Consider the following 23,971-nt stretch of genomic DNA (forward strand, 5'->3'; position numbering starts at 1 on the left):
CCTTTCGAAATAAAGCTGGTGCAAGAATTGAAGCCGAACGACCTACCTGAATGGGCTCTTGGAAAGTTGGCCGAAGATCCACTTTTTTATCGAAAAATTGTGTTCAGCGACGAAGCTCATTTTTGGATCAATGGGTACGTAAATAAGCAGAATTGTCGATTTTGGAGTGAAGATCAGCCAGAAGAATTGCAAGAGCTACCAAGAAAAGGTATCCAGAAAAGGTCACAGTGTGGTGCGGTTTATAGGCTGGAGGTGTCATTGGGGCGTACTTCTTCAAAGATGCTGCGAATCGTAACGTAACTGTGAATGGTGAGCGCTACCGTGAAATGATATCCAACTTTTGTTTGCCCAAAATGCAAGAGCTTGACTTGCATGACATGTGGTTTCAGCTAGACGGTGCCACATGCCACACAGCATGCGAAACAATGGACTTCTTGTGAGGCGAGTTCGGTGAATATTTTATTTCACGTTCGGGACCTGTCAATTGGCCATCCAGATCGTGCGATATAACGCCTTTAGATTACTTTTTGTGGAGCTATGTTAAAGCTCATGTCTATTCAGACAAGCCTGCTTCAATTAACGCATTGAAAGACAACATTAATGCATTTGTATGTGAGATACCGGCCGAAACATTGGAAAGAGTATGCCAAAATTGGACTAAGCGGATGGACCATTTGAAGCGCAGTCGCGGTACAATCATTACCATTACCATCTCATCAGTATTCCTGATATTTGTTCTAGCAAAACCATTCGATGTAAACTTTTGCCTCTTCATGCGCCGTCTGGTTCTCGCACTAGCGGCAACTCTTCATTTCCATAATAATTATGTAATAATAGCTATATTAATTACAGTTACAATGATTGCTAATAAAAATGACTGTAATATATATATAGGTATATGTACACACTCGTAAATGCTGGGTATGTATTTCAACACATTTGTACATTTTAGTACCGTAATTAGGTCCTTATTTAACGAGTGCCAGACATACCTTTCGTTATGTTAATTATTTCATTACGCTTCAAGTCCTTTGGCGCCAATCAAAACGTGTTCGCCTAAATAGTTGTAATAAACTTCCCTTTGTGTTATTGCTGTGGGTGATTTCTAACATAATAAATGCGTATACTTATAAGTACTAAAGAGCTGTAAGGCGACCAAGTAGGAAAGTTTTTTGATGGACTACTTCCATATTCAGTGGAAATAGTGAAATCTTCGTTCCGTCTTCTGCGTCAATTATGAACTCCCAGCCACGATTAATTGGCGTTAGTCGCCACTTTTCTCACTTTCACATTGGTTGTCATGTTTTAGTTAGCTGAGCTTTTATATAGGGTTTTTCACTAGGTGCGCTTCAACTTTTTTCCGAAAGGGAAGGCGAACGACGCAATATTTTTTATTTTTCGCTTGTCATTTGTAAACTTCATTAGTATACATTTCATCATGGAACGCTACACACTTGGGCAACGATTGCAAATCGTGCAAATTTTTTATGAAAATATTCGTTCTGTTGCTGCTACTTTAAGAGCATTACGGCCATTTTACGGTCCATTTAACAAGCCGTCCCGTTTTGGGGTTATGTGAAGTCATTGGTCTACAGTAACAAGCCGGCGACGATTTGTGAGCTCAGAGCCAATATTGAACGCGAAATTGCTGGAATTTCGGCCGATTTATGCAAAAGAGTGGTCGAAAATTGGGTTCAACGATTGGACTTCGTAAAACGTGCACGCGGTGGTCATGCAAAAGAAATCGAATTTCATACTTAAATGTATATGTTCAAACTCGATAATAAAAAAAAATTAGTTAAAAAAGTCAAACCGTTTGTGTTTTATTCAAAAAAGTTCAAAAGTTGAAGCGCTCTTACGGAAAAACCCTATATAAAAAATAGAAAATGTGGGACAACATTTTTTTTATAATTTCCAATGAAATAAAAAATAATAAGTTTTGAAAATTTTTTTCCAAAAGACTTTTCGAAAAGTCTTTTACATAAAATAAAAATTTTTGAATTGGTTTTTTTTTTATAATTTTTAATAAATTAAAAAAAAAACTTTTGAACATTTTTTTTCTTCACCTTTAGCATCATATCGTGAATGACTCCACACCCCACCTTGAAATGTATTTTATAAAAATTAGAAAACTTTGACTAGAATTTTTTATACAATATAATTTTTAATAAACTAAAAGAACAAAAAATTTTCCTCAGCTTTAACCAGGGTGACTGGGATAAGTTTTTATAAAAAATGTTGAATTCGATTTTTTTAATAGTTTTTATAATATTTTTAAATTTTTAATAAACTAAAAAAATAAAAAGTTTTGAAATTTTTTTCCCAAAAGACTTTCTTAAAAGTCTTTTATATAAAATAAAAATTTTGAACTCGGTGTTTTATAACCTCTTAATAAATTAGAAATATAAAAACTTTTGTAAATTTTTTTTCCTCATCTTTAGCCCATTCACCATATGACTCCACACCCCACCTTGAAAAATGTTTTATAAATAATGACAAAGGTTGAATTAAATTTTTTTATAATTTCCAATAAAATAAAAACAAAAATTTTGAAAATTTTTTTCAAAGACTTTATTAAAAGTCTTTTATATAAAATAAAAATTTTTGAATTCGGTTTTTTTATAATTTTTATTAACCAAAAAAAAATATAAAAACTTTCGAAAAATTGTTTCCTCATTTTAAGCCAATCCATCCTATCACTCCACCTTGAAAAATTCTTTTATAAAAAATGTTGACTCCGATTTTTTTTATAATTTTTATAACATTTTTAAATGTATAATAAAATAAATTACTAAAAAGTTTTGAAAAATAGTTTCCCCAACTTTAGCCAATTCATTGTTTGGACCCACCTTCAAAATGTTTTTTATAAAAAGTAAATAGCGTTGCATTAAGCTAAAAAAAATAAAAAGTTTAGAAATTTTTTTACAAAGCTTAAATCAATTCATACCCCACCTTGAAAAGTATTTTATAAAAACTAGAAAATGTTGAATTCGATTTTTTTATAATTTTTTGTAAACTAAAAAAACAAGAGTTTCGAAAAATTTTTCCTCAGCTTTAACCAATTCACCCTATCACTTGAAAAGTTTTTTATAAAAAATGTTGAATTCGATTTTTTTATAATTTTTATAACATTCCTTAAGGCATAATAAATATAAAAAGTTTTGCAAAATAATTTACTCAGCTTCATCGTTCGGCCCCATTTTGAAAATATTTCACAAAAAATAACAAAATTTTAAAAATTTGTTTTTTTTTTATAATTTTTATAACTTTTATTAAATTTTATAAAACTACATACAAAATATTTTTTTGTTTTTTCATTTCTCATATATACAAAAACAATTATCGTATAAAAATTAACTATAATTAATTAAATAAAAAAATATATAAAATTTATACAAAAGTTGTAGCGCAGCCAGGTAGTAAAAGTTTAAAATTTTCCACGAGCGGTTGAAACAAAAAGAGTTAAGGATCAACTAAAAACTATTTCATAAATTTTCGGATAAATTGGAGAAAATAATAAAAAAATATTTAAAGCATTTTGGACAAAAAACCAACACAAACCAAGACTTATAAATAATAAAAATAATTTTTCTTCGTGAACACCAGAGGAACAAATACACTAACTGGTTAGCTGGTCTTACAGAAATAATAACCAAAGATGTGTGTAATAATTTTGAAAACGAAATACGAGTAGCTGAAGATCCTCAAGTTAATCTAATTTTCATGTTATGTATATGTGTGTGTGTGCGAAATAATCGGGTGCAACCCTTCTGCTCTGGGTGTGCTCTGCTCCTCGAAAGCGGCTTGCTTTCTGCTCATTCGGGTAGTGATTTAAATTTGTCTTGCATAAAATGGCTTTATTTCGCACATTTGAGTGGCACATTTGATTGCAGCGCGCAACGCTCATCTTCGACTATTCTGCATCATTGTCTCCAGCACGCTGGGATCTAGTGTTGATGCGTGTTCCAAGTCCTCAGAGCTGGCATTCTCCTCGGCCACATTAACGAATGCGCTGGAGAGTTCACCATTCAGTTTGTTCACTGCACCCGTGGAAATGTCGTACATGAAGATCTCTTGCTCGGCATCATCGCTGGATCTGTGGAGTGAATGGGAAATTACAAATTAAGAGGGTTCACAAGTGGATAGGTAGAGAATAGTTAAGCAATGCTAAAAAAAAAGTTTCTTTTAAAAGGTAAATCTGGATTTTTGATATTCCTCTTTTCGACTTCTTACGGGCACCAGGTTCCTTTCGCAAGGACTACCAGTGGAACAATAGTCGGCTTTTTCCTAATTGCAAGGTAGATTTACAATCTCTAGACCAGGTTCAGAAGAAAGAAATTTTTTTCAAAAGAAATAAAATTTTTCTCAGCGCAACGATTATCGCGTTTTTATATATTTCTTTACGATAGTTAAATTCATGAAAGGTTAATCAGAACGGTTAATAACCCTTTCGTTTGGGAATAAAAAATAGGAGCTTCTGACGTCATTTGCCTTACTATTTTACGTCTTCATTTTCAAAAAGAACTGTCTGGCAACGCCTGGAGCATCATTGATCTTCTTTCTATCATCAGTTGCAGGCAAAATACCCAACCTATTAAAACATTCCATTGCATTGGTTGCACAGGAATGCCGGGCAGCCCTAAATTATATTCGGGTTCCGGAGCACAAAGATATTGAGGGGAATTGTAAAGCCGATGAACTAGCCAGGAAAGGCTCTTCAACTGCTCAGTGATAAAAGTACCATTGGAATACTTTTGGCCACGAGTAAACAAATAAACAAAAACAACATTATCCAAGAGGCCAATAGGTCATGGAGCGATAAAGATACATGTGTAACCGCTAGGCTACTATGGCTGCAAATGAACAAGAAAAGGACAAAGGAATTGCTTAGTCTCTCAAGACAAGTCGTGGCTTGTCTAACCGGTCATTGGCTATTTGGCAGACATTCCTCAAGACTAAGAGATTTCTCCCATAAATATTACAGAAGTTGTAGAGATGAGGAAGGGGAAGAAACAATTGAGCACTTCCTTTGCAATTGTCCAGCCGCCCCAGATAAAATCAGCGCAGGTTGTCTAGGTAAATACTTTTATAATTCTCTTACAGAGCTGTCTGGCGTGGGTTTGGGACTAATTCTACGTTTCATAAGAGCCACAAAATGGTTCCACGAAGGAAGGTAAATGGGGTTCCCGTACAGCACAGTAGTATCACAAAGGATATGTAAGGTCTAAGTGAGTTGGTCTTGCAGACCGACTACCACCATAACCTAACCTAACCTAACCTAAAACATTCCATACGCTGCTGATGGTTAATTCGGCATCTTCCTTCCAACTATAATCAGTCAAATCACTACTGAATTTACTCAAATTAACTAAACTAATATTCTGCTCCATAACTTGGTCCAGACATTTAATAAAACCCGTTACAAAATTCAGTTTCCACTCATTCATTCCAATACTTACTTCGCTACGAGCAGTACCACCGATTGCTGTTCCACATCCGTACGCGCTTCCTTCTCCAACCAGCGTTTGAAATTCTCCTTGGTGGGCTTCTTAACCAAAGTTTTGATGAGATCGCCACCAAGAAACTTTACTTCTTTATCATCGACTGCTGTTTCGCGTTCACTGCGCCTTTCGTTGGCATTACTGGCTGCCAAACTTGTCGGTGGCTGTGCTTCTACAGGCGCCAAAACCACGACACTCACCACCTTCTTGCCACGCAACTCTTCACTGTCCGGTAGAGGAAACTGAGCGCCATTAATTTTCAGCGGCAAATAACGATTATACTGCCGTTCGGCCAAATCAACTGGTGGCACGACAGTCGCATCGGTCTTGATATACTTTTCCGAAACACTCTTCTCATTGTCGGCATCAAAATGTACCACTTTCACATCTACACCCTGTTTATGTGGCAAAGCATTAGACTGCTTGACGCGTTCGATATCCTTTTCGCTAAGCGAGACCTGGTCACCGTTGGGCTTCACAACGGTAACGACCTTTTTGGATGCAGAAATCTGTGCCGCACCACCGGCACCGTAAAAGTGCTGTAAATGTTCGGCGGGCAGGTTTTCCAATGCCACATCGCCCACTTTATCGTAGTCCAACACGGAAATGTCTGCGTTGTTGAGCACGCCAGATGAGAGTAGCTGCTGACGCAGATCATCGGGCACTTCGTCAGGCAGTTGGAGTAGAGTTTGTGAGGCCTTAGCGTTCTTGGTGTTGTCGACAGCGTTCTGTGCGCTCTGGTGTGTGCTCTGCTGTGCGCTGCTGCTGCTCGCGGTGGAGGCTTGCCCATAATTGGAGCCGATACTAGCCTGTGTGGCTGGTAGGTAGGGCTTGTCATTACCAGACGCCACCTGCGTTCCAAAACTGAATTGACTTATGGGCGCCTTTTCTTCATTCCGACGCTGTTCAAGTTCTTTGAAGACATCAGAGTGGAAGGTAGAGACGCTGAATTGCGGTGAGCTGCCCACAGCAGCGTTGGGTACAGTTGAGGAGATTAGACTACCAGCGGACTGTCTTGGCTGTTGTACGTAATTGCTTGTGGACTGTGCCTGTAAAGAGGACGAACTGGCTAGCACTTTTGAGGCGCCTGCTTGTTGCTGATACTGGCTGGAATGGTACTGATTATAAGCATTCGGTGGCATAGGCGTTACAATCATAACTTTCTCGCCGTCAGTGGTTTGGGCGTATAGCGGTGGAGCGGGCGTCGTTGTGGGGTAGGCGGGTTGGTGACTGTTATGTGCGGTGACAAAATTGCTGAACTGTTGTGGTTGCTGTTGCTGTTGCTGCTGCTGAGCGTGTGCCTGACTCTGCGACGCTTGCAAAGCTGAGCCGGTGACATAGTGCCCATTCGTAGAAAGTGGTGCTGAGCCAGTATTTCCATTAGCGTAGCTTGAGCTCGCATGGCTCTGCTGCTGTTGATGTTGTTGTTGATAGGACTGCTGGGCATGACTTGGCGGTGATGTGGGTCCCAAATGGGGCGCTGGAATATCGTGCAACACCTGATTCTGTGTCTGGAAGCCCACATTGCCAAAGCCATTGTATTGTCCACTGTTACCGTGGCCACCGCCGAGTGGCAACTCAATGGTCTCCGTAATATGTTGCTCATATTTCGGTATGGACTTGAGGAGCTCAGTTTCCTTCGAAGATTGTACGCCGAAGTAATTGTGGATAGATTTAAGCGGATCTGATGACTGCAGTGAAGCGGTTGTCGGTCCGTGAACGCCAGCTGCGCTACTTTGTTGGCTCTGGAAACTTGGCTTCTGATTTTGTTGGCTTTTCAGTTGTGTTTTATAAGATTGTTGCGTTTCTTGTTGAGCCTGCTGGCTAGATTGTTGTTGGACCGGCTGATAGGACGACTGTTGCTGTTGCTGCTGCTGTTGGGGCTGGTAACGGCTTGAGGCTAATTTCTGTGTCAGCAGCTGCGAGTGCGAATGCGATTGTTGGGATTGTTTAAAGTAATTGCCGTTACCACTGCTACTGCTGCCGCTATTCCCGTTCGATGGTATCGATTGCGGTGAGGGCAATGTAAAGGTCGGCTGTTGTACGAATTGTGGTTGACGGTTGAATTGGAAAGGCTGTTGTGAATGGTAGGTTGGTTGATGTTTCGCTGGTTGTGGGTGCTGTTGTTGCTGATAGTGGTGCTGTTGCTGTTGCGCAGACTGGTAATTGGTGTTCTCCAACTTCGCGGGTATCGGCACTTGCTTAATGTGTGGCTGCGCCGGTCCAAGGGTGGGACGGAATTTAACAGGGTGATAAGGAGCACCTGATTGACGAGCGGGCAGCTCTTGAATCTTTGGTGGCGCGGTGGGGAAGAAAACCGGCTGCTTCACGGGTGCAGCAGTAGGTTTTTGGAAGAGGCTACTGAAGAACGTCTGCTGCTGGTTACTGGACTGATGCTGGTATTGTTGATTTTGGTTTGAGAAAAAATGGCTTTGCGGCGAGCTCGAAGCACCGAATGTTTTGCGATATTGTGACTGTGCTTGTGGGATCTGTTGCAATGTGGGTACAGGTGCCGGGGTCGGTTGTTGTGGTGGTGGTGGTGGTGGTGCGGGAGGTGCAACTACGCTGTTGAAAGTTGAACCAAATTGTGGTCGTTGTTGTTGTAGCTGATGCTGCTGATGTTGTTGCTGTTGCTGTTGTTGTTGTTGGTGCTGGTATTGCGATTGCTGTTGCTTCTGATAGAAGTTCGTGGGTGGTTGTTGAACCAAAGCGGCTGGTGGACGGAAATAATTACCAGTATGCGGCAATGGCAGCTGTTGCTTCTGTATCTGGGCTTGCTGCTGTTGCTGTTGATGTTGCTGCTGTTGATGTTGCTGCAGTTGCTGTTGTTGTTGATGTTGCTGTTGCTGCTGCTGCTGCTGGAAATGCGCTTGCTGGAACGGTCCTGTGAACAGCTGATGATTCGCCCCGGTATGCGATTGACCTTGCGTGCTCACGCCAAAATCTGCTCTGGTATTGTAGGCATCTGCTTTAAAATGTGCCGCTTGTGAATTGCCGCCAACTGGTATGGCCACCACTTGACTTTGTATGCTCTCTGCGTCAGATTCTTCAATTTGATGCCCCGCCTGCGATTTATCCTCGGAACCGAAAGTTACGTGTATGCCACTATTACTATGGTATTTCTCCGAATCCGGATGAATGATAGTGCGCAGCGTTGTGGTCTTGACTGGTGGTGCTGCTGTTGCTGGCACTGGATAGTGTACGATTTCCTCTTCCTCCTCTTCGTCGGTGTCATCGTTGTTGAGCGAGGCGATGGGACTTTCCAAATGAAGTTTGTTGTTCTGGTCCTTTTTGTAGTTCACATAGAAGACGTGCACCTTCTCCTTCTTTTTCTTCGTAACAATGGGTTGTGGTTCGGGTTCAGGTAGAGTATCATTGGAATCTTTAATGATGATTTCAATGATGGGCTCAGGCGCTTCTAGGTATTGTGGATAGTACTGTGGCCCAATGTAGTTGTTTGGGAATTGCGCTGGAGAACGTTTGACAAAACATATTAAAAAACAAATAAAAAAAATTTAATCAAATCAAATATGTATTTAGCCTATTTTTCACCGTTCCCCTACTTACCAATGGCGTTTTGCCCATTGTAGTAACCACTTTGTGGATAGTACGCTTGACCGTCGTTCTCGTAGCCAGCGCGCCGACTCGCGATATCCGTATAAAGGTAGCCAGCATTTTCGAAATCGTAAAGTGTACGTTTGCCTCGCTTATCGCTGGCATTCGTGGTGCCGGCCGTTGTTGTCTTTACAGTTTTAGCGCTTCGTGTTGGACTAGCCTTAGTTGCAGACTTCGCTGAGAGTTTTGTGGCTGTTTTCTCATTGTTGCTTTCCAAAGCAGGCTTTGGCGTAGTCGCAGGCTTAGGAGTGGTTGCCTTTGCTCGTGTTTTGGAAACAGTCTCGGCTGCTGTTAAGGATACCACAATCCCAATCAACTAAAAAGAAAATAAAGAGAAAATATCAGTTGCTTGCGTGGAAGAGGAAGAGGTAGAAAGAAGAAAAATGGGATATAGTAATTCTGTACACACAGTTTTCCATTTTCTCATAAATTTCATTTTTTAAAGTACTTAAAGTTTCAAATTATTAAATGAAGGAAAGAGTGAAATGCTGAGCGCACCGCGTTATTATATAAATCATTCTATTATGTGTCTTGGAGCAACAAAAAACAGATCACAACTAATGAGAACGTTTTCAGAAATGCCGATTTTTTTTATGAGAATCGCGATATGTTGCCAAGTAATATTCTTCACCTCCATCTCTGATTTTGGTTCCAAGACATGGGAGCATAGAGGGAAATGAAATTGCCAATGAGTTTGCCAGGAAGAGATCAACTGAATTGGCCTTAGAGATCTCTTACTCACTCATCGGCATCACCTGGCCATTGTTAAAGAGGAACTGCGCACATTATTTCTCAGGAAAGCGCAGAAGAGATGGAACTGCATTTTTTCATGTGCTCTTTCGAAAACCCTTTGGCTGCAGTACAATAAATGGAAGAATCAGAAAGTTCTGGGGACTCCACGCCATTCAATTCCCAAACTAGTAGCTCTGCTTGCTAGGCCTCGGACAATCGGCACTCACGCAGAAAAGCTGGGTTGACCATTTAATCTCCATTGCAGAAGCTCTGGGGACCTTTCAGTGAAGGAGACTGTTGAGCACTTTCTCTGTACATGTCCGGGTTTGGCAGCTAGACGATTAAGATCACCGGGTAGTCCTTTTTTCAATAGTCTGAAACTGTGTGTCAGCCCAAATCCCATCAATCTTCTCCATTACATCAACAGCTCTAGCAGGCTTTAGATATTTGCCTGTGGGAGTTATATTGTGCGTTGCAGTCATCGAGTGCTGCAAATTGATCTGGACAACCTTGAGACCAATGATTACTGGCCATTTTACAAAGTATTCGCATCGTCAAGCTGTATTCCCGTATGCTGCTCATTAGCGGCATTCTTTTTTGGAAGAATCGGTGTAGTCCAGTTGAATGCCCGTGAGTAACTCGTTGGCGTCGTTGACCTCGCCTTACTCAGCCTCCGTATTTACAAAAAGGAATATCTTCAGTTGTGCTTTTTTCACGGCGAACTGAAGTTTGTCGTCCACTTTTCCCTGTGGCTCGATGCTCCCCTCCGAGATTTGAAGAAGGAAAGACACGCTGCTCTTTTGCCGAGCCTCCGCTTTTATGATGCTCTAGTCATCCATCGGAACATTGCGGTTGTGTGCTTGCAGGTATGGGATTAACTGGATCAAATACTGGCGTAATTGCGTTGCAGTTGATGGGGAGTACTTCGCAGGCGATAATACAGTCGACTTTCGTTAATTCGAAATTCGAGGGACTCTTAAAATATTACGAATTATCGAGTGTTTCAAATATCAAATGGTTCGAAATTTTTGAGAGAAAATAAATAAAACTTTGAATTATCAAGTGTTTTTATTTAACTGCTAATGTTTTACATATTCATAATGTGAATTAATTAATCTTTGAAAAGAACTCATAACTTTACAGCAGCTCAGACTTTTTAATAATTTTTTCACGGAGAAAAAGTGCCAGATATGCTATTTTATCAGATTCGTTTTGTAGACAGAAGCTTTGTAAGTTATCGAATGAGGTTTTTGCTACCTTAACTGATACCTCCTGCCAAAGGTTCTGATGTATCGTCTTCATTTTGCTCTAGTTGCTCTTTTCATTCGTATCTGTCGCAGATAAAATTTCGCCATCGGTTAGTGATTCTGAGACAGCAACATCGTCATCCACTTGAACATAGTCAGAAAAACTCACATCGCTGATGTCAACTACTGATACCATTGATGGTTCTTCATCATCTACAATTATTTGCGAATTGTCCAGATCTTCTTCTGGATTGGATTGGTGGATTGGTTGCTTGCTTCGATAATTACCGTTAAGAAAGTAAATATTTACTCCGACAGCCAAGCGGCAATTAGGGGCTTGGACTCGTTGTTTGTGCGTTCGAGATTAGTCGGGGAATGTCTGGCTTCTCTCTCGATTGCATCCGAATACTTCGACATCAGGCTCATTTGGGTTCCCGGTCAATAGTGGCATAGAGGGAAACTGCTGGGCTGATGAGCTGGCTAGACAGAGAACTTAGAGACGGTTTCGTCGCGAAATGAGAGGATTGGGGTTCCCTTAAGAACCTGTGGTCTGCTCCTGAAAAGATGGGTCTTGCGCCAACTCAGCAAGCCGCGGGCTTGTGCGCAAACGTGCAAGGTCACGAGATCCTTCTAGCCACGGGTAGATCAGGGACGCTCGAGGGAACTCCTAAGGCTAACAAAGCCCTAGCTCCCGAATTTGGTGGCTATCCTTACCGGACATTGTCCGTTAGGTGTTCATGCGGTGAGACTTGGGATTGCCTCAAGTCCGTTCTGCAGAAGCTGTCTTGAGGACGAGGTGGAATCATCTCAACACCTTCTTCTGGATGATCCCTTGGTCCATTGGTTGCAGTTTGGAAGTTGTATTTGGCGGAAAAAGTAGAGTTCTACGTTGGACATTGTAAGTTGTCGTTTTGTGTTTCCATTAACTGTTAAAAGCCAATTGTTAAAAAGTTCTGTTGTCATCCAAGCTCTTTTGTTAGCACAGCCATCAGTAGGAAACGATTTCACTTCTTTAAAATGTCGCGCTTTCATTGCTTTTCCTATTACTAAGGGCTTAAATTTTTCCGATCCATTCATATTTACTGCAAGTAGAAGTTTCAACCTCTCTTTACTATGTTTTCCCTCATGACACTTTTCATCTTTAAAAGTAAACGTCTTGTCCGGTAAGCATTTGAAACATAGACCAGTTTCATCAGTATTGAAAATGTCTTGGGCATCATAGTTTTCAAACAGTTTCTTCAATTTACCATGCCAATCTTAGCAAACAGCATCATTATCAGTCCGACTTTCTCTAGAAACTTTTTTGAACACGACTCCATTTCTCTTTTTGAAATTTGTAAGTCACCCTGCACCAAAGTGGACGCGAACTCTTTTGCTTTTCCCTTTAACAAAGTTCCGCTAATAGATAGTTTTTGTCCTTCGCACTGTCTCAGCTAAATGACCAGGCTTTCTGCCAGACGAGGAAATTCACCTTTAGTTGTTCTTTTCCGTGCTCCAGTGCAGTTTGAGCAACAGTAACTTTCTCCTTGTTCCTTATTGTGGTTGAGAGAGTACTGAGAGGAATCTTAAATTCTTTTGCAACGTAGCTTTTCTTCTCACTTCCTTCTACTTTTTCAAATAATTTCTTCTTTTCAGCAATCGTCAAACATTTAGGGCTCATATTTAATACAAATTTTTAATCTGTATTCCAACGAAGCGATTCGTGCGGAAGCGTGCGTCAAACAGTGCCTATGTTTTATGTGTAACACGCAACCACGCACAGTAAAGGTATTTTCAGGAGAGTCCCAAAATTAAAAGTTCTTACTAACACACCAAGAAACTTTGCAAATTTGAATTGCCGAGTATTTGACTATATGAGTTCGAATTATGGCTTCGTAGCAATGAGTTTTTTGTTCGAATTACCGAGTACATAAAAATGTATGGACATAATTCGACATAAAGGGATTTTGTAGGGGACCCGTGGGAACTTTGAATTATTGAGAGGTTCGAAATATCGCAGGTTTGAATTAACGAGAGTTGTATTTTGAATTTCCTGAATATATCCCGGGAACTTTTTGATCCAGGTGTGAGGTATATGAGTGCATATGTGTGTACACTTTTTCGCGCTTTATGTAACAATTTGCACCCAAGTCGGTCAGACGCGATAAATGTAAATATTAAATTTAAAAAAGCTGAATAAAAATAGTTTTAAATTGATACTCTCCAGACAAATGTCAGAAAAACGCAAACAAAATGCGCACTAATCACTAAAATGCAAAAATTATGGTAGCAATTAAATGAAATTACAGAGCCACAGAGCATAGAGTTAATAGCCATTTAATCTGTAAATGAAATGAAAGCGGCTGTGGATGGACTGTGGATCATTAATCAAAAAGTATTAAGAGTGGCATGGCACGGCTTTTATGTCCACATATAGGTAGGTATGTATGTATATAAGAGTAGGTACACAATTATTAAAATTTATTAATAAAATTTAAAAATTGAATAAGACAATTTGTGCCTAATGATGGATTAAGTTAATTTTCGCATGCGTTTCAATTTAGCGCTGGAATTCGGAATGTGAAAAAGTAAACATAAAATAGGTTTTTATTGTACCCCTCAGCTATTTCTACCAACTACAAATACAATTATTAACAGTTGATGATAAAACCACTAGGCTTTGTGTGTTAAGTAACACTAAGGCGTATGTGGGTGTGTACATACTTACGCTGTGAGGGATACGGCGATGAAGTTGTAATTATAGCGAGAAGTAAGTTTGAGAACAGAGCAAAGCGCTTTGGACCTGACGAGGAGATGGTGTGCCGGAATGAATCCAAGAATGAATCCAAGAATCCTAAAATGGCTGTATCTCATGGAAATAAAACAAATGATAACATTCGCTTGGGCATCGAGAGCAACACTCTTGACAGTGCGGACATCACTAACTAAGCTTCAGCGCTTGGTAGGCGTGTACATCACGGGGGCGATACGAACCTGCCTCATAGCTGAACTGACACCGTTTCTTTAGACAAATAAGTAATCAAATATTTATAGGAAACATTTATTATATACAACGGGTAATCAGGAAGTACAGGGTGGACCAAATAAGACCTACTAATGTTAAGCACAAATACCTTTTTTTATTTTTTGACATATTTATTTTTCTCTTTTTTTAGGTTATAATTGAATTGTTGGAAATTTATTATGGAACCCTGCAGTACAACACAACGCATCAAAATTATCGAGTTTTTCTATTCTTACACAATTAGCCACACAAATTGATTTTTTAATTAATGTTTTGATGTCGGATGAAGCGCATTTCCATTTAAATGGTTATGTCAACAAACAAAACTGTAGATTGTGCGGCTCTGAAAATCCAAGGGCAACACACCAACATCAGTTGCACCCATTTAAATATACTGTTTGGTGCGGTGTTATGGCCACTGGAGTTATCGGTCCATATTTCTTCGAAAATGAGGATGAAACGACAGAATCGATTTCAGGAGCTTCTTACAGAGCATTGATTGAAAACTTTTTGCTACCAATGGCGGAGCAGTATCCTAATTTGTGGTTTCAACAAGATGGAGCAACTGCGCATACTCCTAGGCAATAGTCTTTAGTCATTAGTAGGCCTTATTTGGCCCACCCCGTACTTTTCCAATAGTAGAATTTTACTGAATACCCATATTAGTACTGAATCGAAATAATTATATGGAAGAATTGGATGATTGCATGAATTGCCATAGCGAGCAAAAACATAGCAATAGAGCTATTTCCTTCCTGTCTTATATCCTTGGACCCCCAACTTAACATATGAAAAAAGTAATTTTAAATGAAGAAGTTATATGCATACAAGGTGGAGTCCAAAATAAACCAGACTGGCGTCATACAAATGTTTTTTAATGGCGCCATCTTTCAAATGAGTCAGTATTTTTACCTAATGAATGGTGTTACATCCCCAGCTGACTTCCACTGAAAGCTTGGTGACATTCGGTTTAGTGGAAGCGAAGCTATTGCGTCTAAAGTGTAAGTATATTTGTGTCATCGGTATAAAAATGAGTTTCGAAGAGCTAATTTTAAAGAGCTAATATCAAATTTTGTTTTAAAATTAGTAAAACGGCGCTTTAGTGCTACTAGAGGAGTGCCGGACTGGCCCTTCAACCATTTCACCTACCGAAATATTTGATTTGATGAAAAAACTTGACGGCCGTGATTGTCTATCTCGAGCCAGAACTCATGAGTGGTTCACATCTTTCAGAGATTATGTCCTCCATTTCCATCTCCAAACACAATGGACATACGAGCCACCCAAAATCAGTAATCACCGAAAACTCCATCGAATTATTTCGTAAATTTATCAAAAATGAACCGAAATCATCGTTGAAATTCATGGAATCGAAATGGAACATCTCCAAAACATCGAATCATCGCTTTTTAACTGATCATTTGGACATAAGAAAGGTCTGTGCACGTTTCATTCCACACAAGTTAACCGAGAACCAAAAATTGCGCAGAATTCAACATTTGGAAGACCTCATTAAAGAGGCGAGAAAAGACGAGAACTTCCTTAACAACATTGCAACTGGTGCTGAAAGGGTGTTGGTGTTTCCAACATGAATCGAAAACTAAGCGTCAAAGTATCGAATGGAAGACCCCAGATGAGCCATCAACAAAAAAATCGCGTTTGGTGGAGTCAAAAATCAGGTCGATGTTTATTTGGTTTTTCGATTCCAAGGGAATTGTCTACGAGGAGTTCGTGCCAATGGGCCAAACCGTTAATGCAATTTTCTATCTTGGCGTTTCGAAGCGTTTGTTGTATCGCATTCATCGGAAGAAGGAAGCTGGCGATCATTGCATGATAATGCACCATCTCATCGATCCACTCTTGTGACTGATTTTTTGACTAGAAATCGCAATTTAACCATCAATCACTCTCCTTATTCGCTTGATATGGCTCCCTGTGACTTATATCTATTCGAGAAACTGCATTTGGCCATCAAAGGAAAACATTTTGCGTCCGTAGATGCCATCCAAAACGCATGTACCAACATCCTGAAGGACATTCCGGTCAATTAACTCTTTCGAAAAGCTTATAGATCGCGCAAAACAGTGTATAGGGGCCAGAGCGTACCATTTTGAATAAATAAACCCGAAGTTGTCAGAACAAAGCTCCTGACGTTTCTAGTTTAGCTCAATCTTGTTTATTTTGGACTTTAACTTGTATGTATATACATTTTAACTTGTTTTGAGTACTTTTTTTTTGTTTTTAACATTGTGATATTTGATTTAAAAACTGGAAAAATTCCATAAATTTTACATCCCTATTCCGGATTTTAATCATAATTTTCAAAAAGATGTTTGGTATGCAGTTTTTAAGCTTATTAAATTTTAGTCTAATAAAGTGCATGTCAGATATGTTGCAAAAATTCCGCTGATTTTTTATAATTTGTTTTCTTCACGGTATTGCGCATTTCTCCAAATAAAATTAAATGCCGTGCAGGCATCACTGATGTCCATGTTTCCTCAAATTGACTCAAAGAAAATGAGGGCGAAGAACTTATTTTTTTTTATTATTATTGCTATTGCATTTATAATATATTACAAATTAAAAAACAATATTTAACCACAAGCAGCCCGAGCAATCGGCTTGGTAGGGGTATAGGGTTTTCCAATACAGGTGGGTCGATAGGAATAGCGGAAGCTTAGTGTAAGGCATTAATCATTCATAAAAGCCTGCGTCCTAATAGTCACTTCCGTAACTGGCGCAGGTGAATCAATGCTGCTATTTAGGGGGGAGCCTGGTTTATAAGGTCAAAAAAATCATTTTTTTTTTTCATTTTAAGCGATTCCTTATATGTTTCAGAATATTCACACAAAGCTACAGAGCCTAATTCTCAATATTTCCGTAGATACAAAGCCAAAGGTAGGCGAGCGTTAGGTAGTTACGCTGTGACCGGACAGCTATAGTACAAACTTTATCTTCTTTTCTCGACTTTTCATTTTTATGATTTCTTTGAATTGGCGTACATGAATGAAAAAAAATAATGAACTTTTTGAAATGAATCATAGCTTGTTCTCTTCAGTATTAAGATCTCTTCTATTTCAACTAACAAAATAGATAGAAAAAAATTTTTCACGATTTTTATACCAAGTTGAAGTGAATTTTTTTTATAGAAAGGCATTTTTTTCTTTAAAACCTCCAAAAAGTTGAAATTTTGGAATTTCTCTCAGTTTTCTTAGTTCATCTAGAATAAAAAATCATGATAATTAGAAATCCATTTGAATTTTTTGCTTCAGATAATAATTACGAGCTGTATCTTGTACGCCAGTTGGAAACTCCAGCGTTGTAGCGCTCTACTAATTTCTATGTTAAACATTTTTTTCAACTTATTTTAACCAGTACAAAAATTGTTTATACTTTTTAAATGTTCATTAAAATATAGAAAAAACTTTGCAGTGCTAAATTAATTTTTTCCATAAAAAAATCGCAAAGAGATGCAATTTTTAGACCTCATAAACCAGCCCCCCCCCCCCTTAAATAATAAATAATAAATTTGACAAACGCCATCAAAGCTATATAACCGCCACAACCTCTCAACATAGATGCGTTCCTATTAGAAAACCCTATAAATTTTAATTTTACATGCACGCTTTTGTATGTATGTATCTGTGTATATGATGTGCCTTACATGCTTCGTCGTAAATTTTTTTACGGTGACATTTTTTCATAATTACATTACTTTTTTACCGTTGTTATGTTATGTTCATCGTTATCCGCATAACACACGCATAAGCACTCCGTATATCAGTAAGCAAAAAGATAATACAAAATTTATAGCTAAGGACATTTGAAGCGTGTTGGAAGCATGTCGCGTTAATTGTTTGTTTGGGTAGCGTCTGTGAAATTGTTGGGAGCAGGCAACTCAGCGCGATTAAATAAAATGCTAGGTTGTAAAACTTTGATGTAGTGCTTGAAGTGTTATGTAATATACAGTGATGAAGTATTTTTAATGTTATTTTTGTAATTTGAATTTTTTTTATTTTAAATTTATTTTATTTTTTTGTACGAACGCTTAATTTGCTTTTACTCAGCAATGAAATATTTTTTCGTTTTTCAATTAAAACCTTTTTTATTAGCATTTTTTTTTGTTTATTTTTATTTCATTTTATTTAATTTTTTTTTGTATGGAAGCTTAATTTGCCTTTGCTCAGCAATAACATATTTTTTTCGTTTTTTACTTAAATTTTTTTTTTTTTGTTTATTTTTTATTGTATTTTATTGTTTTAATCTTATTTTATTTTATTTTTTACTTTTTTATTCTGTTTTTAATTCAATTCAATAAAATATTTTAAATTCACCTAAATACTTTGTAGTTTATTACTTAAATAAATTTTTTTAGTTAAATTTATTCTATTATGTTTAAATTTTATTTTACAATATTTTATTTCATTTATTTTTAATTTTTGTTTATTTTGTACGAATGCTTAATTTTCGTTTGCTCAATGCAATAAAATTTTTTTTCGTTTCTTACTTAAATTTATTTATTTTATTTATTTTTTTATTGCATTTTATTTTTTTAATTTTATTTTATTTTAAATTTTATTTTATAATTTTTTTTTTAATTAAATTCAATAAAATATTTTTACTTGAAAGAAGTATTTTGGAGTTTATTACTTAAATTATATTTTTTTTTTGTTAAATTTATTTTATTATTATTTTTTGTTTTTATTTTATTTAATTTTTTTTTGTATGGAAGCTTAATATATCTTTGCTCAGCAATAAAATATTTTTCCGTTTTTTACATAAATTTTGTTTTATTTTGTTTATTTTTTATTGTATTTTATTTTTTTATTTTATTTTATATTATTTTTTACTTTTTTATTCTGTTTTTAATTCAATTCAATAAAATATTTTCAATTCACCTAAATACTTTGTAGTTTATAACTTAAATTAATTTGTTTTTTTTTTGTTTAATTTATTTTATTATAAATTTTTTAAATACAATTTTACAATAATATTTTTTTTTTGTACGAACCCTTAATTTGCTTTTACTCCGCAAAGAAATATTTTTTATTTTCTCACTTCAAACCTTTTTTAACAAAATTTTGAAATATTGCTTAATTTTCGCTTCAAACCTTTTTCATTAACATTTTTTTTTTTTATTTTAGTTTATTTTATTTTTTTTTTACGGAAGCTTAATTTGCCTTTGCTTAGCAGCGAAAATATTTATAGTTTTGTACCTATTTTTTTAATTTGATTTTTTGGTTCTGTATGAAGGCTTAATCTGTTTTTGCTCGGAAATGAAATATTTTTTAAGCTTTTATTTAAATTTTATTTATTAAATTTTTTTTATTTTATTTTTAGTTTTTGTATTGTTTTAAATTCAATTCCATAAAATATTTTGTATTCAAATAAATATTTTGTAGTTTATTACTTAAATTTATTTATTTTTTTTTTGTTAAATTTATTTTACTATTTTTATTTTATTTTGTTTTATTTTTTTTCTACGGAAGCTTAATTTGCCTTTGCTCCGCAACGAACAATTCCGTTGTTTTCTACTAAAATTTTTTATATTTTTTTATTGCATTTTATTTTTCATATTTTTAGTTAAATTCAATGAAATATTGTGAAGTTTATTATTTTATTTATTTTTAATTTTTGTTTATTTTGTACGAACCTTCAATTTGCTTTTGCTCGGCAATGAAATATTTTTTAGTTTTTTACTTAGATTTATTTAATTTTATTTATTTTCTTATTGTATTTTTTTGTTGTTCTTTTTTATTGTATTTTTTCATCGTAATTACGGAAGTGCTGGTCAGCCAGGCCATGTTGCATCGATCGGAAGAGATAGTAATCGGATGGCGCAAGGTCTGGACTATACGGCGGGTGGGGTAGGACATCCCATTTGAGCGTTTCTAAGTATGTTTTGACCACTTGTGCAACATGTGGCCGAGCATTGTCATGTTGCAAAATAACTTTGTCGTGTCTATCGGCGTATTGCGGCCGTTTTTCTCGCAGTGCTCGGCTCAAACGCATCAATTGTCGTCGGTAGACATCCCCCGTAATCGTTTCATTCGGTTTCAGTAGCTCATAATACACAACACCCAGCTGGTCCCACCAGATACACAGCATAACCTTCAGGCCATGAATATTCTGCGCCGACGTCGATGTTGAAGCATGGCCAGGGTATCCATACGTTGCCCGACGTTTTGGATTGTCGTAATGGACCCACTTTTCATCGCCAGTCACAATTCGATGCAAAAAACCCTTTCTTTTGTGCCGTTGAAGCAGTTGTTCGCATGCCATAAAACGGCGTTCAACGTCTCTTGGCTTCAATTCATACGGCACCCAATGGCCTACCTTTCGGATCATTCCCATGGCTTTTAAACGTTTGGAAATGGTTGATTGATCAACTCCCAAAGTTTTTGCAACCTCTTCTTGCGTTTGAGCCGGATCTTGATCGAGCAATTCCTCCAATTCGGTATCCATGAACTTTGGCGGCGCACCCTCGCGTTCTTCGTCTTCCAAGCCAAAATCACCACTTTTAAAGCGTGCAAACCACTTCTGGCACGTTCGCTCAGATAGAGCATGCTCACCATAAACTTCCACCAAGATACGATGACTTTCGGCTGCTTTTTTCTTCATATTAAAATAATGAAGAAGAATTCCCCGCAAAAACACATTATTTGGCACGAAATTCGACATTTTCAAGTGTGGTAAAAATATTGTTGTTTACGCTTCAAATAAAAAACTTATACTGACGTTTGTGCCTTACGACAGTAGCTCTCCAATGAATGTTTGGAAATGTGGATCGATGGAATAATAATCAAGTTACGCCATCTGTTGTAAAACCGCACGAACTTATTCATAGTCCTAATAGTTTTTATCTTTTTACTTAAATTTTCAGTTTATTTAATTTTTTTGCACGAACGCTTAACTTGAACGCTGGACTTCAATTAAATATTTTTTAGTTTTTACTTAATTTTATTTTTTTTTAATGAAATTGTTGTTTTTTTATTTTTGTTTTGTTTAATTTTTTGTGTGAACGCTTAATTTGCTATTACTCAGCAATAAAGTATTTTTTTAGTTTTTTGTATAATTTAATGTTTTTTTATTTCAATTTTTTTTCCGCTTAATTTGCCTTTGCTCCACTTTCGATTGAGTTGCCTGCGTCCAATTAAACACTGGCATTGACCTGTTGCACTATTGAATTATTGAACTATGGAGCTAATCAGCCATTGCGTGAGAGTTTATGGCAAACAATCAAATTCACTACTAAATTATAATTATTTACGCCTTCCAAATAGCAAAGAAAAGCGTTAGAGGCTGGAGTGTAAAGGTGGCAAATGTAATTAACCCTAGAGAGATAACCCTATTGGAAGTTACGGAGAAGATAACCATACGTCTGTGGGACGTATCATAGTTTTCCTTTATGATGACAATATTTTTAGAAATATTTTTTACCTTTTTGTACTTTCGTTGATTCTTTATATATTTCCTTATTTTTTAAATGCATTTTTGGAGAACCTTTTTTTTATTATGTAAGAAAAAATCACATTTTCAGTATTCTTATAAAATAAACAAAAAAAAAACAAGTATTTTGTAAAAGGAACTGCCGTTTTCTTTAAAACTAAAATGAACACATTTCTTTCGCTTTTTAAGCTTATTTAGATATAACATTTATGATAAATAAAAAAAAATATTAAGTATCGTCAAATCAAGTACAAGTTTTGCACACTTCATTTTTATGTTCTCCGCATATAGGCTTAGTACATTTTACACACACCATTTTAGACATACGCCTTATTTTTGAGGGGCAATAGGAACAGTATCTTTTTTTCTTTGGTTCAGGTTCTTCTCTGCCTCATTTATTGTCTCTCTCAACCTGTTGAGGCAATGCATCTTTGGTTATCTTTTAACGCAGCTGTCAAAACGAGAATTCCAATCAGAGCGCGGAGTTCGTGTTCACTTGTATCCCTATAAGTTGTTGTCGTCATTCCATCGTTACGTTTCAGGGATATTTCCACATTTGTCCATTTTACAATTTCCTGAATAATATCGTCGGTAAAAATGCATTGAAGCAGGAAAGGGGCTCAAGCAATGATTTACATTGTCTAGTAGGACCTCTTGCCGTTCGAATAATGTTGGATAAAGAAACTCTGCCAACGTTTTTACCTTTCGACGTTGTCCAGCAGTATTTACTTTTGCTTCTAATAGTAGGTTCAGAAAACGTAAGAATACGGCTATCTGAAGAAGAAACACAATTGGAAGATCCTGTAACTTGGTCCTCCAATAAAGCTGTGTTGATATCACGATCTTCACTGCCGATTTCCTCATCTTCGACATCGCTCTGAACATCATCTTCAAATAATTCATTTTTTGTTTCACTGTTATCAGATGATTCCGGATCGTCCGATAAACCTTGCAAATACGTACTTATTTCAGTGTCATTTAAGAATCCATTTCGGGCCATTGTTCTTGGTTTAACTGATGAAAAAACGAAATCACGATCAAAACAAATTTATTCAAATTGAGTGTAAAAGTCACACAAAAGCTAACCATACGTCTCCGAGACGTATGCGATCGCCAAAACTCAAAAAGTATCGAACTTACCACAAAAAAATAACCACCACCGGCAAGCTACTGTAGACGACTGAGAAAAATAAAAACAGCAACGTGGTACTAAAACATTCGAGAGAGGGAGAGCGAAAAATTAAAAAGGCATACGTCGCTCAGACGTAGGTTATCTCTCTAGGGTTAAGCGTATGCAAGCTGATTGAATGTGTATGTGTGGGTGCGTGGATGCGTGGATGCGTTGGTCTTTTATTTTTATTTTATTTTATTTCTTTTTTTTTTTGTTTTTGACCTTTTTACTTTTTATTAGCTTTTTTTATTATTTATTTTTTTTTTTTGACTTAGCGACCTTTTTTATTTTATTTTTTTTTTTACTTAATGAAAAGGTCACTTATTTTTTTTTTTTGTTTTTTATTTATTTTTTTTTTAATGTGTTACATGACCCAGTGACATGAAACGCGTGACATGGAAAACAACATCGTTAGATTATTTAAGCCAAAGTGTCGTCACCTGTTTACTTTCGTAAATTAGCCTCATTAATTAACTAAAACAAATTCACTTAATAACTTTCTCACTTAAAAATCTCTTAAATTAAATTTGACATTGTTGTTGTTTTAATGCATATAAAGACCGTAGGCATAACGTGAAATTGTTCATATACACTCGCACTCACGAGTCTGTACGAAGTGAGGCAAACAATGGCTTCAAACTGGCTCTCGTATCTTTGTTTTCTTTCTTTGCCTTGCTTTCCTACAATATTTACAATACCTTTTCTCACCTCTTTCTTTTTTGTGATTATGATGTGTTTATCGTACATTACCTCGCTTACTGCATTTGAATTTTTCAGTGGGGTAAGGATGGGATTTGTAGAGTAAAAGCCATGACACTTTACCGACAACCTTCGAAAACATCGCTAATTATGAAACAATGTCACCTTATAATGAAGGCGAATGCTTGTCTTTTTTTATATTTATATGGAGGAAAACGAGCAACACCGTCAGCATGAAAAATGTTCAAAAATCAGCGTAATTTTTTAGCCATTTGAAAGTTGCACTTTGCCATATCAACATTTGTATGGAAGAAAAGTCACGACACCTCAGCGAAAAAATTGTCAAAAATCAACGGTATTTTTTAGTTGCTTGAAACTTATACTTTGTAGTAAAAAAATTTGAGGTTTTGATGAAAATGTGCCGAATTTATTTTAATGCTGACTTTACCTTTATAATGAATTTAATGAGATTTAAGAAGATTGCCGATGAGATTGATGCAGATTTACTTTCGTTATTATCTATGTAATTTTCTAAAATGATTTCAAAACCCGT

At 36.6% G+C, this 23,971-nt stretch overlaps 1 protein-coding gene across 1 annotated transcript; it reads right to left on the reverse strand.

Annotated features, from left to right (window-relative positions):
* Positions 1-3,336: 3,336 nt before the first annotated feature.
* LOC128865822 (uncharacterized) lies at positions 3,337-22,548 on the reverse strand. The gene is made up of 4 exons (XM_054106186.1): positions 22,357-22,548; positions 9,069-9,432; positions 5,460-8,970; positions 3,337-4,096 (listed from the first exon to the last, which is right to left on the reverse strand). The coding sequence occupies exons 1-4, from the start codon at positions 22,546-22,548 to the stop codon at positions 3,904-3,906; spliced, it is 4,260 nt and encodes a 1,419-aa protein (XP_053962161.1). The 3' UTR covers positions 3,337-3,903.
* Positions 22,549-23,971: the final 1,423 nt, after the last annotated feature.

This window comes from Anastrepha ludens, chromosome 6 (assembly GCF_028408465.1).
Source record: "Anastrepha ludens isolate Willacy chromosome 6, idAnaLude1.1, whole genome shotgun sequence".
In the NCBI taxonomy this organism is placed as follows: Eukaryota; Metazoa; Arthropoda; class Insecta; order Diptera; family Tephritidae; genus Anastrepha; species Anastrepha ludens.